Source organism: Rhododendron vialii, chromosome 4a, assembly GCF_030253575.1.
Source record: "Rhododendron vialii isolate Sample 1 chromosome 4a, ASM3025357v1".
NCBI lineage: Eukaryota > Viridiplantae > Streptophyta > Magnoliopsida > Ericales > Ericaceae > Rhododendron > Rhododendron vialii.
Genome location: NC_080560.1, coordinates 8,338,498 through 8,359,630, shown reverse-complemented (window position 1 = coordinate 8,359,630; position 21,133 = coordinate 8,338,498). Strand labels below are relative to the sequence as shown.

Below are 21,133 nucleotides of genomic sequence, written 5' to 3'. Positions count from 1 at the left end.
TCAGAGAACATTCATAGAAACTAATTAGATTGATCCGGTAATGTCTATTACATGATTTATTCACTTAAGAAAAATGGATGAACTACATAATCTTCAAAATCCCAACCACCTGCTCCATCCGTCCCTTTTTTAGAGTTCAGTATTTTATTTTGGGTTGTCCCTTAGTAAGTGTTTATTTTGTAAAGTTAGTGGATAAAAGTTGATACATTTTCTATTTTGTCCCTAAAAGTATGTTCCATTTTGAAAAGTTATGGAGTAAAAGTGTAATGATGATATGTCCATAGAGAGTACGTAGGGAAACTGGAGGTAAAGATTGATGGTAAAAGTGTAATGATGATGTTTGCTTAATAAGTTGGAGTTATTAATTAATCTGGACACTTAAAAAGAGACGGAGAGAGTATTATTTAATCATTATCTGCTCACATTTTAGCTGCATAATCAAGTTTTTCCACCTTAATTTTTTTTATAGACAACAACCAATCTTATTCTCTTGACTCTTGTGGTAACTAGTATGGTTGATGGAAGGTAGATTTTTATCAACTTTTATTTTGAAAAGATTATTTTCCTTGAGTCAATTGTAACCAAAATAGTTAACAAGATTGTGTACGTAACCCATGCATTTGGAAAAATACTATCATTTGCCATCAAGTGAGCAAGCACATCAATACGCTTTCTTACTTCCTTCAGAGAAACTTTTCTCAGGACTTTCAATTCGAAACATAAATTCCTCCAATCAGTACTGAAAAGCTCCTCTTTTCTAAGCAAATTAATCTTTCAAGGTTATTCAATAAGACAACTTAATTTTTTTTTATATGCCTCACTTCCATATCAGCCGATACAACTGGGGCACCAAAAAATTACTAAAAACTTTGGAGCATAAAGTGTTGGCTTTATGGGCTTAATTAACCCAAAGCCGGCTCTGCCCAAAGGCTCCCAAATAAAGAAGGCCCCTTTGGTAACGCTTGTGCCCATATTTCCTTATATATTTGTACAATTCCTTCGCCATATTGCTACAAATAGAGATAACAAACTTACAACAGGTTACGAACAGTTTGTAAAGACTCTGCTTCACCAAAGAAGGCACTCATCAGGTACTTGGCAACAAAGAGCATTAATTGCTTCTAATTTTTTCTTCACAAAAAGTTTACATCCTAGAGAAATGCCTCCCAAATCTTTGTTAATGGAGTGACGTATGAATTTTTTGCATGCTTATTTTAACTTCCATGCGGTGGCTGATAAGTGGAGTTGCAAGCTTGTGTGCTTTGACCGAAAGTTAGACATGTTATCATTTGAAAAAGATATCACAAGAACTTGATTTCAAAGCTTGCTTAAACCCATCTCTAAAAGTCCAAAATGGAGAATGGATGTGACATATCGGAGAGAGGTTTTGTAATTTATTCCCATTTTTTATACTTTATAAGAGAATCTAGTAGGAACACATCCTAGTGTTTAAATATTTGGGTTTCCAAATTGCATTTGGTTCTCCAAATATGGAGACCCTACTCTCATTTTAGAGACAAAATCGCTAAAACAAATACTCACTCCATCCCCAAAAAAGAGTCGAGTTGTTGGGTCCGGAGTGCTTCCATAGGTTTGGTTACATAATATCACTTCCTGCAACCGCTCTAAAAATAGATTTGCAGGTGTGATGTCCAATTCCATAAAAGACTTAATTGAATATCTTTCTAACACCAATTGGTTTTAAAAGAGATAGTGAAAAAGTAGTCCGACAAGTATAAGAGCCAAGAAGTCATCGGTTCAAGTCGCGGGAGCGTTATGATGACAGAGCGATTGTGGGTTAAAGAGTTAATGGTAAAAGTAGAGGATAATTTTGACCAGTGAATTTAAAATTGAAGTGAAAAATATAATAATGTCTCTTTAATAAGTTGAAATTATGGACACTTTAAAATGAATGGAGCGAGTACTTATTAGTTGAATTTAATAAAAGTGCCTCCACCTAAAAAGCTTGGTTGCTATTATGAGGTCCGGAGAGAAGTCATCACAATAGGAAGTTTTATAAGTCAATAAGATAAGTGGCTCGATATTTAAATGGTCAAGTAAGCTTTTACATGTGGCATCAATGTCTTGGGGCATCAAATGATGTGGCATCAATATATGCAAGGTGGCACATCAAACGCTACAGCAATATGGTGACGAGTGTGTGCATACAACATTATCGTTTATACCACAATTGTTAGCGCTACAGTAGGTTTTATGTTATAATTGTATTCAGGAGGTTGTTCAAATTTGAGAAAATATACCTATTTCCTTTAAGTCCAGCTCTTGCCAAACATCATCCAATATTATGAGATTTTTCTTCTCATTGTCCAATCTATTCCATAGTCGAGACGCTCTTCCGACTTCAGTTTTTTCACTGAGTGTTAGATTCAAACGCTCGGCGAGTTGCTCTTGAATTTTTATCACATTGGCATCCTGAGAGACAACTGCAATTACGACTTCGTCAAAAGTTCCATCTTTTTTCACTAGTTCGCCGACCTTTGTGACCATAGTCGTCTTACCAACACCTCCAGTTCCATAGACCCCAATCATGTTCACCTCGGGGTCTTTTAATGCTTTCACGATGTCTTTGAAAACTTTATCTCTTGAATGGAAACACTCATAATTGCCGCTGGATCGGAATACAACTTCCGGAGGATCTTCCCTAGGGTGTGAAACTGTGCCAATATTGCCTCCTTTCTCAGTGAGATGTTTTACGCAAACCACCTCCTTCTCGGCTTCCTTGCTCAGGCTGTAACGCGAGATGAAGTTGGGAAACGAGAAATTAAAGCACAACATGTTTTCCTTTACAGCTTTGTCATCCATAAACTTGTCAACTCCTTGTCTGGTCTCGTCAGCATTCTTTAGCCAGACCGAAACGTCATTGTCAATGACCTCACCGCGGCGGTTGGCTTCATTAATTTTTCCTTCAACGTTGGTTCTCTGCTCTTGAAGGTTAATATTCACCTCATCTTCCAGATTCTTCATGTTCTGCTTGTAATGTAAAAGAAAACCGACATGACGTCCCACTGATTGGAACACTGTCTCGACGATTTTCTCTACAATTTTCCCCAGTATAGTTTCTGTACAAACCATTTTCAGTGCTCTCTTTTTTATCCCCTTTCCGTATTGAGTTCTTTTTTTTGCCTTTTTGAAGAAGCCGTCAAGTGTGAGGAATGAGATCCAAATTTGAGAAGATAAAGCTCTCTCTATCTGCACTCGAAGAGAACAAAAGGGGTAACTAGAGATGCACTGAGATAATAGCAATGTAAATATATACTGCAACGACCTATGTTTCTAACTATTGACATGCAAAAGCAACATGTTAGAATTGCAATCGGTTTACTTCACTGTTCTTTTAGTACTATTTTTACCTGTGTTACGAACGAATTATGTTGGTACCTTTTCTCCCAAGTTTTTTGGGGCTTTCTCTTGTTTTGTCATAATTTGAATTTATAATTTGAATTTTTTCCTTGTTAGTTTTGCACCAAATTTTTATGAATTATTGATTTATCTCGACAAAAAAAAAAATTCAGAAAACCCAAATTCTTTTACTTTTACCCCAATATTTTCAGAAATATATTTCAAAAAATATTAAGGTAAAAGTAATTTTTTTTTTTTACTTTTCCGATTCTTGTGGTCGAGACAATTAATATTTGAAAAAAATTTGACTCAAAACGAACAAACGTGAACAAATTTGAATGAGAATAAACTAAGAAAGAGCCCCAAAAAGCTAATTAGGAGAACAAGGAAGCTAATCCTGAAACATCAGAAAAAGTTTCAAAGCAGGGGATATTAATGGACTAATTTGTAAGTGACCGATGCTTTCTTAACTTGCAATCTCTACGCAACTGTGGTGTATCACTTTATGTTTGGTTTCAAAGCGCGCGGGGGATATTAATTCTTGGTTTATATATTTTGATGAACTTTAATAGTAATTAATAAAGCACTTAAAAATCATATCATATCTCAAATGAGACAACGACCCTGGGAAAGCTTTCAGACATACCTTGATTAATTAGGTCATTTGTTGTTCTTTCTCAGTGTTCACCAAAAATCCTTGGTCTTTAAGCCGAATAAAGAGGATGGGATCGAACAGCAGGAGACGAAGAAGAAGAAAGAAACCCAAAAGCTTGAATGGCAAAGAAAGAAGGAGTGAGGATAAGTAAGAAGATAGTCATATTCGTAAAGAACACAATAATGTGGCGTACGGACATGATTGCACTAGAAAATTAATAGTGTTATTGGGCATAGTTGTTTTTGGTGCACCATAACATAGTGTTATTGGGCATTCTTTATCACATATTTGTATGGAATCAATCAATACGTGTTGGAAAGGGTCTTGAAACACCAATGTGGCAGTACTCTAGGAGCACTGAATAATTTCTCAAAGTTGGTAGATGGAAAAAAAAGGGGAGACCTGCTTTTCACCCTCCCAGATAGCCCCTCCCACCTTTTTGCCAAAAAGTCATAAATACCCCCACCCTTTTCATTAATTTTTTATTTAATTTCTTAATTTTTTATCTTATTTATTTAATTAATTATTTACTTATTTAATTTAATTTGGTTAACTCAAATTATATTTTTAACTAAATTATATTTTTTACATTTAAATTTGACTTTATATTATTTTAATTAATTAATTAATTTGTCTTAACAATGAATAATAAATAATAATAAAAATCTAATCAATAATAATAAATTTAAACAAAATTTTATTTTATTAAAATTGGGGACATATAGACAATACATGAAAATATATAAAAACACAAATTCTAATAAATATTTCCTCCAAATTCTGTTTTCCGTGTGCTTGGTGTTGTATTCATTATTTCGAATCACAAATGAATAGGTATTGTATAACTATCAGCTCATCATTTAGCTTCATTCGATTCTTGCTGCCACCACAGGACTACCGGCTGGATTCTCTGTGCCGAAAATCACTGCGTGTAACGCCCCTGAATTTTGGTCAGTAAAACTTTCGTTAAATATTTAAATTTTATTTAAATTACTTATTTTCTCTTGAGTGGCTATATGATTTCTTATTTTTCGTCGTAGTTAAATTTTGGTCTCGACTAGAAACCCTACTTGACCAATCGAATTAGATTCCAACCGACTACTTGGAGGAACCAAGCAACCAACTTACCTAGTTACTAGATGAACCTTTTGGACCTTTTGAAACTTTTGAACCTTTGCCTTTACCCATTGGTCCATAATGGTTAGGGTAATTTTTGTCCATTGGATAATAAACTTTTTATTATAAAAGTACATGTAGTCTTTTAAAAAGACTTAAATTATGATTTAAAGTACTTGTACCTTATTATCCATTGGACGATAACCGTTAGGGGAATTATTATCCATTGGGTAATAGCCCAAATCTTTCCAAGTACAAGGTTGCATTTTAATAATCAAGATTTGGATTCCAATGTACTTTTATGCATTAAACTTTTGGGGTATATCTAAACCCTAGATTTTCTTGTACTTGTACTCTATTATAAAATAATGGGGAGAATCCTAGCCTTTTTATTTAATTGGGGTACTTGGTACCACACCTATATTTAATATAGGGCTTTTGTCACATGCTTTAAAGTACACTTTGATTATTTTAATATAAAAGTTTCCTTTTTACCTTTTGTCCATTGGATAATAAAAGTTAGAGAAATTATTGTTCATTGGGTAATAGAGTTATTCTTCCAAGCAAGTGCATGGGTTCATTAAAATAATATTTTCCTAAAACCCCATGTGGTGAAAGTACTTATTATTTTATTATTAAAAGTACTTGGTAGCCTTGTAGCCTGTAAGGCCTAATATTCTCCTAAGTACCCTTTTTATTATTTTGTATTGGGGTTTTGTACCCAATTGGATTTGTTTAATGGGAGGTGTGATCTACCTAGATTACAAAGTACCCTAGTTTATTTATTTAATCAACATGTGCCTAATTGTATTTCTTTAAATAGGATTTTTGATTTGGAAAATCTTGTACTTGGTACTTTGTATTTATTCTTTGTTATTATTCTTTCTTGTATATATATATGTGTACCTTTGCAAGAGAGAGAGAGAGAGAGAGAGAGAGAGAGAGAGAGAGAGAGGCCGAGAGAGAGGGAGAGGAGAGAGAGAGAGCCGAGAGAGAGAGATAGGAGAGGGAAAGGGAGAGATTTTGTTGTACTTTGCTTGACCTTCCATATCTTCCTCATCCTTTCAAGTCCATGGGAGAATCTTTCCCCTAACCAAACTTAACTCCCCATTTGTACCTCCATGCTTTGTTTAAAACCAAATCTTGTACCATTGTCTCCAAATCTTCCAACAAATCTTCCATAAATCCCATCCTTGGTACAAACTAGCCATGCAAGCGTACCTTTTAGCCTAACCTAGCCATGCAAGCCTAGCAATTAGACTTTGACCTTTCATAAGTGCTTGACATGTGTCAAAATTTGAAGTATGGTGAGAGGGGGGGGGGGGGGGGGGTGGGCGGCCATGAGAGGGAGGGAGAGCCCAAGAGTTTTGCCTATAAATAGCAAGCCATTCTAAGCTTTGAACTCACACCTTCACCTAGCAACTTCTCTCTCTAGAAAAATTGTGTTCTTTCTTTGTTCTTTCTTTAGTTCTTCTTTGTTCTTGAGTTGTTCTTGAGTTCTTCAAGAAACTCATCCTAGGCCGCCACTAAACCGCCACTCGACCACCCTCTCGATCCATAAAGTAGAGTAGTGTTAGTCAAGTAGAAATTTCGAGAGAAATCTTTCTCTTTCGAAGCTCCCGAAGGCGTACCGTACGAAGTTACTCCGCCCGACCACCGACGTACCTTCCGTAGCCGACTACCGCCAAGAAGTAAGGTAGAATACCTCTACTCACTTCCCTAAGTATAAGTAGAACCCCTTGACCACTAACTCAACGTGTAAGGAAATCCTTACTTACTCCCTATTTATTTACTCACCCCAAGTATAAAGTAGGTTGTCTTTATTTACTTACTTATCTTTAAGTATTTGTATTATTGATATTTAAGATGGTTATGATTATGCGTATATGAGTTGCTTGTATTACTTGTGGTATGTGATAAAGCATAAGTGATTTCACTCCAAAGACGTCCGTACATGTGGCGTTGTGCTTTGAATAAAGCATAAGTGATACACTCCAAGGGCGTCCGTACATGTGGCGTTATGCTATAAGTAGTGATTGAGCGTGATGAGTGATATATAATTGGATGATCTTGTTAGGATGATTCTTGTTTGTGTTTGTCCTACCGCGGAGTCTTTGCATGTAACGAGACACGAGAATCGGGAAAGTAGAAACATGACGCCTAGGGTGTGATTAAAGGAAATGTTTTCCGAGAAAGGAAATATTTTTGAAATAACATAATGACCGATTTTGGGTGGCATTATGTGAGTTGTGTGCGTGTGTAAAAGAAACATTTGAAAAGGTTGAAATGTTTTGGAAACCGCGATGTGGCCGGACATTGTAGCCCATCGTGTGGATTGTGAAGACTGCAACGTGGCCGGACTTGGTAGCCCGACGTGTGTATGAAAACTCGTAATGTGGCCGGACTTGGTAGCCCATTGTGAAGATTGTCAATGCGGCCGGACGTGGTAGCCTCATTGGTAATATGGCTTGGTTATCCGCAGAGATGAGCCAATGCAAGTTTTGTGTACCAATGGGAACCCGGGACGACGGAACCATTGTGAGGATACTCGGGAGTCCGGAACGGCGGAACCGAGGTTGGGTGTGTAGCTTGGTTATCCGCGGTACGGAGCCAATGCAAATATTTTTGTGTGCCAATGGGAACCCGGGACGGCGGAACCATTGTGAGGATACTTGGGACTCCGGAACGGCACCGAGGTTTAGTGTGTAGCATGGTTATCCGCAGTACGGAGCCAATGCAAATATTTTTGTGTGCCAATGGAAACCCGGGACGGCGGAACCATTGTGAGGATACTCGGGAGTCCGGAACGGCGGAACCGAGGTTGGGTGTGTAGCTTGGTTATCCGCGGTACGGAGCCAATGCAAATATTTTTGTGTGCCAATGGAAACCCGGGACGGCGGAACCATTGTGAGGATACTCGGGAGATCGGAACGGCGGAACCGAGGTTGGGTGTGTAGCTTGGTTATCCGCGGTACGGAGCCAATGCAAATGTTTTGTGTTAAACAAATGGTTTTTGAAAGATTGTTTTGTAAATGAAAATGTTGACACGGTCTACGATGAGTTGCGTAGGAGAAACCCGTAGAATCTTGGACACCAATGATAGTTGATTAACGAATGTGGATGTATCATTGTTAGCTGTGTATATATGTATCATGTGGAAATCGATGTGTTATTTCCTGTTGTTTGTAAGTTATGGGTTAGCGGGTATGGGATTGTCCTGCTGAGCTTTTGTAGCTCACGGTGTTACCTTTTTGGTGACCCTGACATATTATATGGGTGGCGACGCCGGTATAATGTGTCAGATTTTGTAGATGATCAGGGTAAGCAGATCACCGTGGAGGCTTTTGGAGTTGAGGAGCTGGCAAGAATGGAAGAGCTGAGGAGCTGTAGTTAGGAACCCTAGAATACCCCTCCATTTGTGTAAATATTGAACTCGTGTGGAAGTTCTGTTGTAATAGTGAGCCAGACTCCATTTGATTTTATGAATAAAATGTCCTTGTAACGTACCCAAAATTCGGGGCGTTACACTGTGCCTCTATGCTTAGGAAGTCTCGGCTATTGGATTTAAAAACATATAGAAAAATCACATAATTCGATGGCTGAAAAACCTCACTGCACAGAGGCACAGGGATTTCCAGCACAGAGGACAGCGGACCCCACTAGTATAGGGATATGGATAAAGTTGATGTAATTTTGAAATTTGAAAACGTTCATGTGGTCGTGCAAAATAAAAATAAAAAAATACTCCAATGAGAATATTTGACTGGCAATAATTAATGTTCGAACAAGATTTTTTAATGTTTCTTACGAAATTTTGGACTCATATTTTCAAGGAAGAACAATTTCATTCAACAAACACTTGTCAATATAAATTGAGCTGATTTTTTGCACGATTGATAAGCTGGTTGAATAGTTAAAACATTCGGGTGCTTTGCTATGGACTGAACCTAATTTAGAGACTTGGGTTGAATATTGTCTTGCGTTCCGTGCCACAATTTGAATGTCAATGTTAAATTACATTTCTAGGTATCTCTATTATAAAACAGAAGGGAATGAGGACAAATTGTTGCAACGGCCTAAATTTGTTTGATCCAAGGGTTGAGATGCACTTTTTCACATTTTATGAAAGTATCCACATTCGCCCATCATATTACATAAAAGCCACTTGTTGTCTACGAGGAAAAAAAATCGGTGTTCAAATTTCATATCTCTCTCTCTCTCCATATATATATATATATATATATATATATATATATATATATATGTGTGTGTGTGTGTGTGAATAAAGAAGGGGGGGAAACAATTCTACTTGCTTCCTTTCTACAAGACCTTTCCTCCCCTACGGGTTGACTGTCTTCCAGGAAGGGGTTCCTCCCTTGGACTACCGAGCACCGGGGCCATCCACTGTCCACTCCTCGACAGTCAAACCCCTCAAGAGAAATCAAATTGGAAGAGGTATTTTTTGTATCCCACCATGTGTTTGTTAAAATGCTCTTCTCTATTTTGTATACACTTCCTATAAAATCTGGAGAGGTGTTTTCTGTTACCTACCATGTATTTGTTAAATGCTCTTTTCTGTTTGTAGAGCTATAGAGATTTTGTGGGGTTTTTTTTTTGACCTTTTCGAATGGCGTTCTATATAATTTCGTGTTTCTTCACTACACTGTTTGCGTATTCACTTACTTCATATCAATAACAAAAAAGTCTTTGCCGTTTAAAAAAAAAAAGAGGTTCATTTCCAGCAATTTGTAGCTACCTAAAAATTGAAATAATGTTTTGAGCCACTATCAAGATTGAAAGGGTATTTTGCTGTTAAAAAAAAGATTCAAAGGGTATTTCAATTCCAATCGAGATGAGTAGTGCCCACGGGCCGGGATGGGTAGTTCCGTAGGCACGGGCAAACACTAGTGGTGATATAATATTTAAGGACTAGCGCATTTGAATTCTTAGGGTGATGTATGTAGTCATGAATTATTATACGACGATCCAATTCACTCATTTTATATGTCTCAACATATTTATCATCCATGCATATACAACTTTTTAGCCGTTCATGTCTCTTGTAAAAAATAATTTGACCAAGCCTTTACCGTTGTCCATTTAACTTGATTTTTTTCTTGAACGATAAACACAAAAGGCCCATAAAATAAACGAGAAAGAGAAAAAAGATATAAAGAATATTAAATAAATAAAAGAAAAAATATATATAAAGAAAAAGAGACAAATAAATAATAAAGATAAAAGAATTAAGAAATTAAATAAAAAAGAGATTTAATTAAAATAATAATATTAATTAAATAAAAGAGAAACGATATAAAGAAAAAGAGATAAATAAATAATTAAATAAATAAGATACAAAATTAAGAAATTAAATAAAAATAAAATTTAGTTAAAAGGGTAGGGGTATTTCAGACTTTTGACAAAAAGGTGGGAGGGGGGTTGCTGTCAGGGGTGGGGGTAAAGCAATTTAATTAAGACGCGCAATACCAAAAAGTGAGTTGTCTAACACCAAAATAAATGCTTTAACGATTTTTATGATAATTTATCAATGTTCTTTCATCATTAAAGTTATGTATGATTCAATCCCAGGTTTACTTTAATTGCTCCACCGTAAAAAGAAAGGGAAGACAAAGACAACTTTATTTAAGTATAAATTTGGGTTTGTCCAAACGTGAAAAAGTAAATTTAAGTGGAAAATTATTAAAGTCACTGGCCCGCTCGCGTGAAGCTTGCCCCATTCTTCCAAAATTGCTCCATCGTGTAAAGGAGGGAAAGGCAAAGACGGATTTGGGGATGCAATAGTGCGGGGTTGTAGTCCACTCTGTTATACGGTGTGTAGTGTGGTTGATTCGGTTGTTTATTTTGATAATGGACGATTTAAATTTTTTAATTCAGACAATAAATGATACTCCCTCCATCCTTTTTTAAGTGTCATGCTTTGTCTTTCATCCTCAGCCCAGGCATCGCCTAACGCACCTTCTGCTGAGTGAAAGTTTCATATATAGTAGTCTCAAAAAGAGATACATTGCTAGCCAAGATAAAAAGACAACAAGAATCCAGACAATCAAATGAGCTTCGACCAGAAATAAACACACTAATGAATTTCTAGTAAACCACCAATAGATGCATATTAATCTTCTCGAGCCGAACACTAAACAAATTACTCAAAGGCGAACTTTATTACTCTCACAAGGAGAGACAAAACTCCCCAAATCTTACTCTAAATCCAGCATCGCGCCTAGAAATCGCTGAACGGATCGCAACCCGATCCAACCCTCACTGCCACAAGGGCTCCGGCAATGGATTACATGCGGACAAACGACTCCGGTGACGGCGGAGCCCGCTGAATAGAGAGGGTCAAATCTGCGGGAGGAGAAAACGAAAAGAAAAAAATCATAGGAAGAGAGGGAAGAAAGAGGAGAGCGGATGGAGGAGGAGGGAGAGAGGTGCCCCCCTCCCCCGGCAGAAAAGCAAGGCGACTGTGGCTTCTCAAAATCACCTTAGAGCTCTCAAAACCCTAGAAGAAAAAAGATAACGTCAATCCCACTATATATTTAATCATAGTTCTTGAGGGGACAATTCTAGGGTTAATGGGGTTCAAGTAATTATCTTATTTTGGGCACTGTAGTATAAATACAAGTGTGATGGAGGGGGTTTTCACCTCTCTTTCTTGGAAAGTAAAACCCTAGCTGCCGCCAACAGTTTGCCTCCTTGATCCCCTCCCTCTCCCCTAGGGTTTCTACATCAGGGGGGTGTTCTCTCTCTCTGTTGTTCAGTTTGTTTTTTCTGTTTGGGTGAAACCCCCAAACCTAGAATTATTCTGCGTTGGAGCTTGGTGTCGACATCAACTGGTGTTTGCAGCGATGGTGCGAGATGTTGCGGCGACGATGACGTTTGGTGATGGTGCATATATGCATTCTTCTTCCTTGGCGGTCTCTTGACAACCGGATTGTCTTCTTCATTCTCTTCAAAGGCGGCATGGTCGGCGTGGTCTTTTGGCATCTGATCATGTCGATTGTTGGGGTTTGTTTTGTCTCTGTGTTTCTCGCTTGCGGGAGTCTTGCTCACCCACCGTTCGGGGGTATCGTTTTCTTTTTAGTGTTGGTGTGTGTGAATTGGGTTTTGTGAGATGCAGTAGTTGGTATGTGGTGTTGCACCTGATGCTCTTCTTATGAGGTTTGGAGGTGTAGGTCTATATTGTAAACTCTTTGTGAGGTGCAGTAGTTGGTATGTGGTGTTGCACCTGATGCTCTTCTTTGGATTGCCTACCCGCCTGTTTGGCTATTTTCTCCATCGGGAAGAACATGCCCTATATTGTAAACTCTTTGTTATCGATGGAAATCCTAAACTTTTGGAAAGAAAAAAAAAAATCCTTCTTTCCTAGTCAAACCTATTCACTGTTTCGCAAGCCAAAGGCGCCTCCTAGGGCTTTTGTAGAGCCAAAAATCGCACTGATGGGTAAAGGAATAGTAAGGCCCTGTTACAGAATTAAAAAAATCAGTTATTTTTTTAAGAAGGTTATTTCAAGCTAAAATAATGAGTTTAATGAAATTTAAAAATATGTAATATGGATTTTGTTAAAAAATTAAAAAATAAAATTTTCATTTATATTATTTTTAAATTTGAAAATGTGAAATAAGTACTTATTTTTTAAGAAAGTGTCCTGGAACGGGGTAAGTCATTTAATGCAATAATTGCATTTCACTGGTCATTATTGACGATCGAACAACAAACTAAAAAATGTCAATCATATTTCCAAATAATTTAGTCAAATTTTTCGTTCTACACACGATCCCCAATAAGATTTTTTTTTTTTTGGAGGATGATGTAGTCAACCCTTTCTTTCATTTTTCTATCTATTTCTCTCCACTTATTACTCTAAAAACATTTTTCAAAATCCAAACCAAACAAAGTCTTGGTATCTTAAAGTGGTAGAAATATATAAATTACAGTTTAAACAACAATGCAACAACAAAATAATACTCCCTCCATCCCTTATTTAGAGTCTAGTATTCCATTTTGGACTGTATCTTAATAAGTGTCCATTTTATAAAGTTAGTGGGTAAAAGTTGGTGCATTGTCTATTTTATCCCTAAAAGTAGATTTCATTTTGAAAAGTAAGTGAGTAAAAGTATAATAATGATGGGCAAGTAGAGAAAAAAATTGATGTGAAAGGTATAATGATGATGTTTTTTTAATAAGTTGCAGTTACGAAGCAGGATACTTAAAAAATGATGGAGGGAGTAGAGAGAAAGCCAAAAAGGAGCGGAGAGACAAATTTAGAATTTTGTCGTCGAAGTCCGATATATAAATTGAGATCCATAAAATATGTTGAACTTCGCAGATTGAGATTATATATATTGTTTTCTTTTCCAGATTCAAACAATAATAATAACGTAATACTACTGATTATTTAATGTACTTATTATTTGTTCAGTCGTGACTTAACAAATATTATTTAATCATGCCACTATTTAGACAAAGTTATAATGAAGGAGGATCAAACCTACTTTACTGATGTAGCACCGACCACAATTGTTAGATATATTCAAGGTTGAAGAACCGAAAATCTTCCTCGCCAAACATTTCGTTCCCCTGTATAGTTTCCTAATTGACAACAAAAATATAAAGTATTAAGGAACCATCAATTGAGTAGTCGTCTCTGATTATATCACTAATTAATTAATTAAAGACTTCATCAACTGAAGGTGTAGTCAATCAGCCATAAACTTGGTCGAAAGCGTTACCTGATCTCCTTTCGAATGCTGCTGCTCTAAATGCTTATTCAGATCTTCTATCACGGGGCCATCATCTCCTCGAGCATTAAACATTGTTGGCGGCATGCGTACTGATCCAGAAGTGAAGGTCTGCATGTTGGGACAACTCTTTACGACCACTCTCTGTAAGGATGGTAAGTTGAAATTGTAATTCGCACTGCAGAAACTTTTGAGATTTGATAGGTCTTTTAGTATCAACCACTCCAACTTGGGGAATGCAATCCCTTCATCTGTTCCAAAAACGACTTCTTCCATTGTGGAACAAGACATCAGATAGAGTACTTTAAGCCCACCAAGGGCCTTGGCGACAGAAGCTGTCAAAAGATTTCGCAACAGGGGACAATACTTAATGGTTACGTATTCTAGGTTTTGAAGACCCAGAAGACCGTGGGGATCCTTGTTCCACAAACATGTCAACTTAGGCAGGGTATTCAATTGTATCTTTCTTACTTGGATTAATGACCCAACGCATTCTTGACCTTCCCCAACCTCTAGCCCATCAAAGTGGAAAACCTCTGTCACCCCAATACAACTTTCCACACGCAATAGGTCCACATTTCGTAATCTTCCGGACAAACGAAATGTGGATTAAGGCAAAGTTTGATGTGAAGGTATATACGGTGGAGGAGTTTAAGGTCTTTTTGGATGGAATTAGACTCTTAAAGCTGTAAATCGTATTATGGGTGTGGTGTGTTTTTTTCCAATGCTCTGTTGGAGGGCTTTGTAAGTTAATATCTCGTCTTTTGCTTGACTTCGTAAGCATTGTATGCTTACTGTGGTTGAGCTCCTCGATGTATCTTTTCGAGATTCCATAATAAAATTTCGTTTGCCGAGCAAAAAAAAAAAAAACGAGGCAAAACAATTGTTGATATTTCGTCACATTTGGAAAAAACCTGGGTTTTTATGCTTGGTTTGCAAGCGCCCAGAAGTTGCCGAAGAGCTATCCCTCCTAGTGTGTCGAGAAGAAGGTCCTCCAACTTTGGGAATGCAACCTGCCAAAAATCAATTGTCATCTTGTTTAGTGCTAATATAGAATCAGAGTTGAGGCATTTCATGATATTGGATGAGCCAAAAATATAGCATCGTTGTGGACAAAAGCACTCAGTTTCAGGATTTGTTAAACATATACTCGACCCAAATTGATAGACCCTTACGAAAAGATATGCAATTTTGAGATAAAAAAATAAAAAACTTTTGCGCATCATTTTTTAGATTTCTTTGCACCATATTAAAGAGCTCTTGAATTATTTTAATTTGGTGTAAAGAAACTTGAAAAATGATACTTCCAAGTACTTTGTTTTTTGAATTGAAAAATTGCACGATTAATTTGGGACGGCGGGAGGGAAGGATGAGGAAAGCACTAAATTTTGATGATTGGCATCTGTTGGGCTTTAGTTTATATGCGTGGACAATGGAGCTACTGTTAAGGAAATAGAGTCTCATATTGCTTGGGAGTAAAATGAATGGTCACTTAAATAATATTTGGAACCTCTGTATTCATTGATAATTAATTTTGAGATGATTATAAAGTTTCTTCAGCAACCTCTAATGTGGGTACATCAGTGGGATTACACTGTCATAGACTCATACATGCACAGTAGGAACAGAAAAAAGAAAAAGAAAGAAAGAAACCTACACAGCTGCACGTGCGTATGTATGTATGTCCTTAAATACTGTATTTTTTAGGCAATGGCCATGATCAACCAAATTAAAAAGGTAAGAAAGTTAGTACCTGGGTGTGGAATAGTACTTGTTGCTCTTCAGATCTGAAGGTGCAGAAACCTTTAATGATGTTTTGAAAACCTCCAAGATTCATGAGCCGTAGTTCTGGGAATGGTACCATACTGGCGGCTTCTTGTGTTTCTTCTTCCCTTTTCTCCAAGTCGACGACCCCTCCCACCATTGGACACGAGAGGAGATGGAGCTCTCTGATGTTTCGTAGTTGTGGGAGCATGGTGGAGTAGACCACATTCACCAGCGTACTACAATTTTTGACACGCAAGTTCTTCAGTTGACAGAAGGACTCAGCTGGACGTAATTTCTTGTCCCATATGTCTGTTACGTTCGGCAAATCTGTAATGCATAATTCTTCTAGAGCATGGAATGCTACCTGTAACGTTCATGCTATACGCTAATGAATCATCTGGAGCACTGGACTCGACAATAAATAGGTCGATGTTCATGTCGAAAACAGTATGATATCGGAATAAAATGTCTTGCTGATATGCAAGCCTTTTTTTTTCGGCCAAAGTAGCTTGTGAAGTTGTGAAGTTGGATTAAAAGCTATGAAAATATGAAATCATAGAAGAAGATTGTAAGAAATGATCGGAACCGTTCACTTTTTAGAGCTTATAAGAATGATCTCACAAAACGATATTCTTTGATGTGCAATAGTTCATACTTGTTGCCGATGCCAAAGTAGTTATGTGGTGACCAAACCAGTGTCAGATTGTGTGGCAACATATCTATGGTAATCTGAAATTAAATTTGAACTGGCTTCTATTTTTTTTTCTTTTATCATTTTTTTTCACATTTGTTAGTTTGACTTCAAAATTTTCAGAATTATTAGTTAGTCTTTGACGAGAAGAATCAAAAAAGTAAAAAGTTATGATAAAAAAAAACCTTTAAATTTTTTGAATCAAGACAAAAATAAGCCACAACTTATTTTTCTTGTTTTCAAAAATTTGAAAGTTTGGATCATATTTTTACTTCTTCGTTTTCTTTCTTCAAGACAAACTAATAATTCACAAATATTTAAACAAAACTTACAAAAAAATAAAATAAAATAGCTAAAGAAAAAAAAAAAAAAGTCAACTAGTTTATTAAGTCAAACCAGGCCAAAATTAAGTCAGGGTCTAACCTCTTCTTTCTTCATTGAAAAATTGTAAAACAAGACGATGAACAGATTTCAAAAGTCATTAACGGTAGCAGCTTTGACATTATACAGGTGAAATGGCGATTAAATATTAATGCATTTTCAATGTTTGGGATGTGGCATTTTCAGACAGATGGTGGCATCTGTCCCTGGCAGCAGGACCCTAAACGAAATAGGTAAACTGATTAATAAATTAAAGCATTTAATTACCTTATCAGTAAAGAGTAGCGTTTGTGCATCATGAGCAGAGCGGGGTTGGATCTGGAACGTCGAGATAGTCAAAATCGACTACTCACGGGCGAAAAACGGAGTCCGAACGGCTCCGGAATCACAGAAAACAAATTTTAAGAATATTCTGCTGACTGTGCACGCTGACTGGATGATGACATCTTGCTGATGTCATCGTCTTCAACCTGACTCTCACCGCTTGTTGCTTTCTTCTTCTTTTTGGGATAGAAGCTTTTGAGGTTTGGTAGACTTTTCAATATCAACTCATTCAACCGACTGAAACTTATCGGAATGATATCTTCATTATCTTCTTCTCCTTCATTTCCAATCACTCCTTCCCATAGTTTTAAATATCGGCCGATACGGTTCGTATCGGCCGGTTCGTACCGGTATTTTGGACTCCCGGTTCGGATATAGGCCGGTATAACGGTGAGACTGAAATTCACAGGCGAATCGGCCGATTCCCGATACGTATCGGTATGTAACCGATTTTTGGACCGGTTCGGCCGGTACGTATCGGTTCGGCAGAAAAAGAAAAAAAAAAACTGAAAAAACCAAAATAGTCATGGTGATGATCAATTTAATGAGGAATATGTAGATCCTCCGGTACCTCCACGTCATTCATTCTGGCATTGAAGTTATATTAGCAAAATTATGTATGACTTAAAAGCTATGAGCTTGAAACTAGTTGTGGCTAGCGATTATGTAATGTAAAACCTTTATGGTGTGTTTATTTTAATGTCTTCATCTTATTTTTGCTATTTATGTCAATTATATCGAAACTTATAATGTTGCATTTTTCTCATATTTGTAAAATCTTATTGACTTGCGGGTTTTGATAAATTATCGGATATTTCACATGAAGAGAATGGGCTATTGCATGTCTTAAATTAATTAAAATGTGATAATTTAAGCCAATGTTTGGGGTAAAAGTATATTTTTCAAATTTTATACATGTTACTGATGATTTTTAAAAATTCACAACCGCGACACCCGATTCCCGCGACGTATCACCGATATGTCCCGATACCGATATACCGCGACCGATACCGCAACGGCAACCGATACCGCGATTTAAAACTATGCTCCTTCCATGTCCATGCATCTCTCTATCTCTAATCTTTTGAGCCCAACTAGTCCTCTCGCAAGTGATGGGGAGAAGAGATATTTCCAACTACAATCTGTGACGCTTAAGTCAGTCAAGTGACTGAAGGATTTCGATGGATACAAACCATTTCTTTGCCTACACCATTTTGGTTTTCCAAGGAGACCTTCCAAGTTGTTCGTGAAATGAATGTTCCCAAGCAGCAAGACCCCAGTTGAATACTTAGTGTAAGAATAACCTTTTTCACCAACTAATATATCAAATCTGACCAGGTTCTCGAAGGTGAAGTCCTTGGGCAAAAGCGCGGGGTCTCGTATGCAAACATGTAATAAAGTAGTTAATCGAGTCAAGGACATTAGCTCATCAAGACTCACACAGCTTATATCCCTCCCAGGACCGGCTCTTGTTCCTTCCCATAGGTGAGAGGAATCCCATGGCAAGTACAATTCTTCAAGGCGAAGTAATTTGGATATGACGCCTTTGGGAATCACTTCAAGCTCATTACAATCTTCCATATCTAACAACCGAAGACGAGTTAACTCTCCTACCTCTGGTGGCAACACCTCTATATTAGAATGCCGGAGGCTAAGTATTTCGAGATGATCCTTTAGATCCTTGAGTATAGCTATGTTTCCCAACTTGCATCCTTCAAGGCACAACATCTGAAGTTTTGCCAATTTTGCAAGCGAAGCTGGGAGAATGGGCGACATAATTACCATGTTCAAATCTAAAACCGTAAGGTTCTCCATCCCACTAAAAAACCTGTCTGAAACTTGACACTGGAATTCGTTGACTGTACAGTCCAGCCGAAAGGTGTGGAGTTCCGGACAAACCAACTCGTTGGGAAACTCAAGCATATCATGGGGCCTTAAGGAGATCACTGAACAATGATCGTAGGTAGCTTTCTCTGGCCAATCTTTTACACCGTGTTTGACAAGAAAAGATTTCTCAGATTTTGCTATTGAAATAGCAACGTCTCGCACGACATCATGCATTTTCACGACATCTTCGACGTAATTTTCTTCTAATAGCAAACAGCAACTTATGAGAGTACCGACCACTGTACGTACTCGATATAATGCTCTTTCAAATGAATCAGGCTTGTGATCACCATGGAAGGTTGTCCCCGCCATGTAGTATCTCACCAAGTCATCAATTTCAATCTCAGCATCTTCCGGAAATAAACAACAAAGCAAGAAGCATGATTTGGCATCCTCGGAATCTAACTGATCATAGCTCCACTTTAAGGATGCGTACACCTTTCGGTCGATTTCCTCAATGTCCTTCAGCATGGAATTTTTTAGCTTGTCAAGTGCATCTTGCCAGGCATCCATATCCTTACCCTTAAGTGCTGCTCCAAGTGCAATAATAGCTACCGGCAAGCCTTGACACTCTTTACAAACCGCCCATGCTATTTCACGGAGTTCATGATGAGCGTCGACATAATTTTCCACCTTCTTCTTGAAAAGGGCCCATGATTCTTGTTCAGATAAAATATCAATTTTAAAGTCTTTTACATCCATATCCTTCCACACGTTTCGTTTTTGAGACGTTAGCACAACTTTGCAACTTTTGTTTCCATCTATGATAGGAATACCTGTTGGGCAACCAGACATTTATACAGTTCAAATATGTCACTTTTTTTCCCTCATGTGATAGGGATTCAAAATACTACACTTAGAAACTCAATATCATGAAACCAAAGGGAGTAAATCAATAAACTAGAACATATTGAAAGGGGCAAGCCTCTATGGGGCATGTCTGGGCGTTAAAGCGGTGCGGTTCAAGTCACCACCAGTCTCACTCCATGATCAAGCCTTTAATTATGTAGCCTTTTTTTAGAGATTATTCATAAAAGCTAATTAGATTGATCCGGTAAAGTCTATTACACGATTCATTCATATGCTTAAGAAAAAAGGATGAACCACATAATCTTCAAATTAGACTCTTGATACTCTTAAGACGGTGAGATCATATAACACGCATCTATTTTAAGCCTAAAATTGCCTTAAATTACGGTTGGTAACTACTAAAAGCCCTGCAAGGCTAACATACCAAAACCATGAGTTCTTAATCGACCCTTTGAAGTGTTTGAATTTCATTAACATCATCACCAGTTGCAATTAGTCATAGGAATTTGACAGTTCCATGTGTGAAATGACCCAAAACTGTAATGTTTTTGCAAGGATGTTTATTACAGTATGTGTTCTGTTTTGATACTTATAAGTTACTAACTAGGACCTGAGTCGTATTCCAATCAAGCAATATCTAAAGGGAGTTTTTTCCCGATGCTGATTGCATACTTATATTTATCAAAAGATAGTGTTTCGCAAGTAGAGTGGTAACTCAATGGTAGTGTGGGGACCCTTTTACCGAGTTTTCACTTTTTGTTTGAGGATTGACTATAAATCCCTCTTTGCTGAGATGGCAATGGTCAGCTTCAAACGTTGATCAAACTTGCACAGTAACAAACTCATTAGGGACACTCCGGTTGTGGGTGGGGGATCGGAAATGCCCTCCGACGATCAAGTTAGAACCACAAAGATCAACGAGCTTCCAAAACCATGAATAATTTACTGTTACTCTTTTTTTTTTCTTTTTTCCACTTACTTGATCCTGAAGTATCCGCTTTCCTTTATATGTGGTGACCTTTCCCGCTTTTCTTACTTTATGCTCTCCCCCAAGTAGCCTCCACGTTGGGTTTCATTCTCGGAGACTGCAATGGCGCTGAGGGCTTACGACGCAGTACATACTACTACTCGGGCATGATGTCGGCCTTGAGACATTCTTCTTCGAGCGCTTTACCACTTACTTCGAGTTGTCTTGTCAACTTACGTTCGCCATCAGCTCTCCACTATTCTGGACTGGGCTTACCAAACTGGGTCACGTGGAGGGCTACTCACCCCTCTTCTTCCCTTATCTTGGTGGGCTTAGATGCCAACTCCAAAAGCCGACTAGGATGTGGCGTTACGTTTTCCCTTAGTCGGCTTCAAGCTGGGAGGGAATGACCTCTCGTG

The 21,133-nt window shown here is 37.6% G+C and overlaps 1 protein-coding gene across 1 annotated transcript in view; it reads right to left on the bottom strand.

Moving 5' to 3' along the window:
* The window catches only part of LOC131323043 (uncharacterized), a 131,135-nt gene that overhangs the window by 81,682 nt on the left and 28,320 nt on the right, over positions 1–21,133 (bottom strand). The window contains exon 6 of the mRNA XM_058354656.1: positions 2,262–3,210. Within this exon, the coding sequence (XP_058210639.1) occupies positions 2,262–3,210 (949 nt within the window). The remainder of the gene's footprint in view (positions 1–2,261; positions 3,211–21,133) is intronic.